The 4,198-nt window shown below is 54.3% G+C and overlaps 1 protein-coding gene across 1 annotated transcript; it reads left to right on the forward strand.

The window, feature by feature from the left end:
• Positions 1-386: 386 nt before the first annotated feature.
• Hoxc12 (homeobox C12) lies at positions 387-1,983 on the forward strand. The gene is made up of 2 exons (XM_038344281.1): positions 387-990; positions 1,745-1,983. Exons 1-2 carry the CDS (start codon positions 387-389, stop codon positions 1,981-1,983), a joined length of 843 nt encoding a protein of 280 aa, XP_038200209.1.
• Positions 1,984-4,198: the final 2,215 nt, after the last annotated feature.

Here is a 4,198-nt window from a genome sequence, read left to right on the forward strand (position 1 = left end):
TACACGGTGGGGGGGGGGTTGCAGGGTGCAGAGGTGTGTATGTACGGATATTTTTGGTGTAGCATTTTGGGTTTCGCCCCGTGTCGGGCGTTAAGGTTTTATGTGATTAAAAAAAAAAAAAAACAACAACAACAACACAAAACAAAAAAACCGAGAACTAACGAATATATCTGCTTCTGCCCTTCTCTTCCCCCCCCCCAGGATTGGGGAAGGGAGAAGTTGGAGTTAGTGGGTGGAATGTGGGTGGGGGGGTTCGGTTGTCCCCACCCCTCCCCCTGCTGTAGCGCCCACGTGAGTAAGGCGGCCAATGGGTGGCTGGTGCAGGTTTAACTATGTTTAATGTCAGATAGCAATAAAGTAGAAGCTGCTGGTCGGGCCCCGCGGAAATGGGCGAGCATAATCTCCTGAATCCTGGGTTTGTGGGGCCGCTGGTGAACATCCACACGGGAGACACCTTTTACTTTCCCAACTTCCGCGCGTCAGGGGCTCAACTCCCGGGGCTGCCTTCGCTGTCCTACCCACGCCGCGACAACGTGTGTTCGCTGCCCTGGCCGTCGGCCGAGCCGTGCAATGGCTACCCGCAGCCCTATCTCGGCAGCCCGGTGTCTCTCAACCCTCCTTTCGGCCGCACGTGCGAGCTGGCTCGCGTGGAGGATAGCAAGGGGTACTACCGCGAGCCGTGCGCTGAGGGCGGCGGCGGGAGCCTAAAGCGAGAAGAGCGCGGGCGCGAACCCGGAACGGGGCCCGGAGCAGCCCTGCTGCAGCTGGAGCCGTCGGGGCCGCCTGCGCTTGGCTTCAAGTACGACTACCCGGCGGGCAGCGGTGGTGGTGATGCCGGTACGGGACCCCCTCACGACCCACCCTCGTGCCAGTCACTGGAATCTGACTCCAGTTCGTCCCTACTCAACGAGGGCAACAAGGGAGCCAGCGCGGGCGACCCTGGCCCTCTGGTATCGCCGTTGAACCCAGGCGGCGGGCTCTCAGCCAGCGGTAAGGACCCAGCCCACTAGTGCGGCTTCCTCTGACAGGACGTTTTGCCTGGGCCGGGGAGACCAGAGCTGGGGCTGCCTAGGGTGACAGAAGGTGTGGTGAACTAGAGCTTCTTTTAAAAGAAGGGGGACCCTATAAACATGTAAATATCCCCATAAAAGAACTAGAGAGATTTCCTTTTCCCGCTCCCAGTGGCTGTAGGTGTCTGGAGTTCCAGAGAACGGGGATCCTGATCGGGACTTCCCCAATCCGGAGGGGGCGGGGTAAAGAGGTGGAGGAGATTACATTTTCCAGGACGCATTCCATCCTCTTTCCTATAGCCTCCACTGCCCACATTTCTTATTTTAAGAAACACATCCAACATAATTTATTCCTTACTGCTTGTCCAAGTCTTTTCTAACTGATGGGGATCTGGTAGTCCCTGACGATTTAAGGAGACCAGGCCAGGAAAATTAAATAATAATAACAATAATAATGGAAGAAGAGAAGGGAGAAGAGATTTTGGAAGAAGTAAGGAGCTATTGAATAGCTGTAGATAATACTGCGGAAAGTAGGGTTGAGGCTTAGACGGAAAGCGGGGAAACTGATGAAGTGGCAGATTGCTGAGGATAGTCTGGGTTTCAGGATGCCTAGAGATGAGAAGGGAAAGGAGTGATCTGGTCCGGGTGTGGGGCCAGGGTCTGGGAAAGGGCCCAGGCCACTGAGTTAGTCACTCCTGATCCTCTGGCCAACCCTGCGGTTCATCTCCACCCAGGCGCGCCCTGGTACCCGATCCACAGCCGCTCGCGAAAGAAGCGTAAGCCGTATTCGAAGTTGCAGCTGGCGGAGCTGGAGGGAGAGTTTCTGGTCAACGAGTTCATCACACGACAGCGTCGGAGAGAACTCTCGGACCGCTTGAATCTTAGTGACCAGCAGGTCAAGATTTGGTTCCAGAATCGGAGAATGAAAAAGAAAAGACTTCTGCTGAGAGAGCAAGCTCTCTCCTTCTTCTAGGAGTCAGGACACGCGCTAGCCCCAGACTGAGCTTGCTTTGGTGGAGCAAGAGGGGGCGGGCGCAGCCTGGAACCCAGTCCCGCTTACAACGCCTGGCCTCTGGCAGGCTCTCCCTGGAAGTCTCTTGTCTGTTTTGTTCGTGGTTCCCTCCCATACACACACAGCCCCAGCAGGCCTTGCTGGTCCCTGAGAGAAGGGAATAAACCTAGTCAGAAGCCCAGGAGAGACAAGGGAAGGCTGGGACGCTGTGGAAGGGTAGCTAAATATTTGAGGTAGGAATGAATCTGCCGGGCCTCCCCTTGAGGTAGTGGGAAAGCAGCACACACACACACACACACACACACACACACACACACACACACCTTCCTCCACTTCCCTTTCTGGTCTTCAGCCTCTATACTTGGAGGAGCAGACAAGGTTGTGATAGTGGAATCAAGGTGCCCAAACTCATAGTCGATGGAGTTGGGAGTTGAGAGGTGAAAGCTAGAACTGAGAGATTTAGTGGAGAGAATTGGAGACAGAGAGCTGTGGTGGGCTTAAAAGAAGCTGGTGACCAAGGAGAAAATATGGTTTGAGAGAATGGTCCTGAGTCTGCCCACTTCTGAGTCCTCCAGGCCTGAGTGCAGGGTTGGCTAAAGTGCCTGCATTTGGCAGACTACCCTGAAGGAAAGGAAACTAATCAGCTTTAGATACCCTCCAGGTCGCATCTGGAATATTCTCAAGGTCCTCAGCTCACTGCTAAACTACCCCAGTTTGTCCCAGGCAAACATAGCTCGCAGGTGTGCTAGCCACTTGTCACTTATGCGGCTGCGGACAGGAAGCAGCAAACCGGGACCCGATAATCAAACTCACACACACACAGATTTAGTAGCCACCTCAGAGACTCCACCTGGCCCTCCGGGAAGCCCAAAGACGTGGCGGAAGGGATTGTGGAGAGCGGCATTGATTGGCAGGGAGTGTTTCCGGCCACTACTGCAGCGGTCCCGCTGATTCTCTCTTCCCGCTGGCGTTCACGGTCACGGCCGACCGGAGGCTGGACCGGCGTAATTTACGAGGCGGGAGGAGAATCTGCCCTTAAAGGGGCTACGACCAGCAGAGGCCCAGCTCGACCCGATTCCCAGGCTAGTAATAATGAAGGAGGGGGCGCTGCAGTTCCCCACCCAACTCCTTTCTCTCAATCCTCTACCCGCCCCCCCAACATCGGCCTTTGTCTCAGGATCCGCTGCCTCCGCCTCCCGGCCAGTCACAAAGTACAGGGGCCAGAACTGAAGAAGGAGGGGCGCATCTCTAGGTCCAGTTGGAGGGCAAAGAGGAAGGCTTTTTATGCATAGATCCTTTCAGCCTCCAACCCCAGACCCAAAGTTCTGAGACTGGCTGGCTCTGCAAAGAGCAGTCCAGATAAGCCCCAGGCCTCCTACACCCTGTTTTTACTCTTCTCTGCACGAGCCTACCAGCTTCCCATCTGTTGTCTCACTCCTGTGGAAACACAGGGTGGAGAAGCAGGAGATTGACAGAGTTAATGCAGCTTGGGCAGTGTGAAAGCTCCCATTGAGGCATCTTTCACTCTCCGAGGACAAGCCAGAGAATATTGGGCTCCCCTAGTAGCATGCCGCTTCAAGTTTGTTTCCAGGGTGGTTCAGAGACACAAGCTAATGCACATACACCCAGATGAGCCCACCAAAGCATTGGGTCCAAACCCTCTTCCTACTATACTTGCGGGCAGCCAGCTTCTTGGTCTCTGGCTCAACAGAGAGGAGATACAGTCACATCCTTTGATCCTCCATTGGGCACCTGACACATCTTGCCATCTACTAGATATGTTCACCTGTGTACAAGTTCCCAGAAAACATGTCCACTCCAGCTGTCCACACAGTCTCCTGTGGGCTGGCCATAGGAATGAAGTACCAGTCTTCCCACCCCAACTCCCACCTCCTTCACCGGTCTGTATCCCCTCCTCCAGTGACTGGTGGACTCTAGAGTGTTGAACTCAAACTCCATCACTCTGATATGATTCCTAAAGCCTGGAAGGAAAGAGACTAGAACACTCCGAAAAGAAGGGGGCAAAGTTATGCAATATCTACTTTCCTTTGCTTTAAACTTGATTTCTGTGAGCTTCTTTGTCTGTATCTGTCCTGTTGACCTTGTCTGTCTCTAGTACCTACTGTAGCTCCTGTGGTAGTCAGCATCCTCTACCTCTGTCCCCAGATCTGTGTTG

Source organism: Arvicola amphibius, chromosome 9 (assembly GCF_903992535.2).
Source record: "Arvicola amphibius chromosome 9, mArvAmp1.2, whole genome shotgun sequence".
Lineage (NCBI taxonomy): Eukaryota > Metazoa > Chordata > Mammalia > Rodentia > Cricetidae > Arvicola > Arvicola amphibius.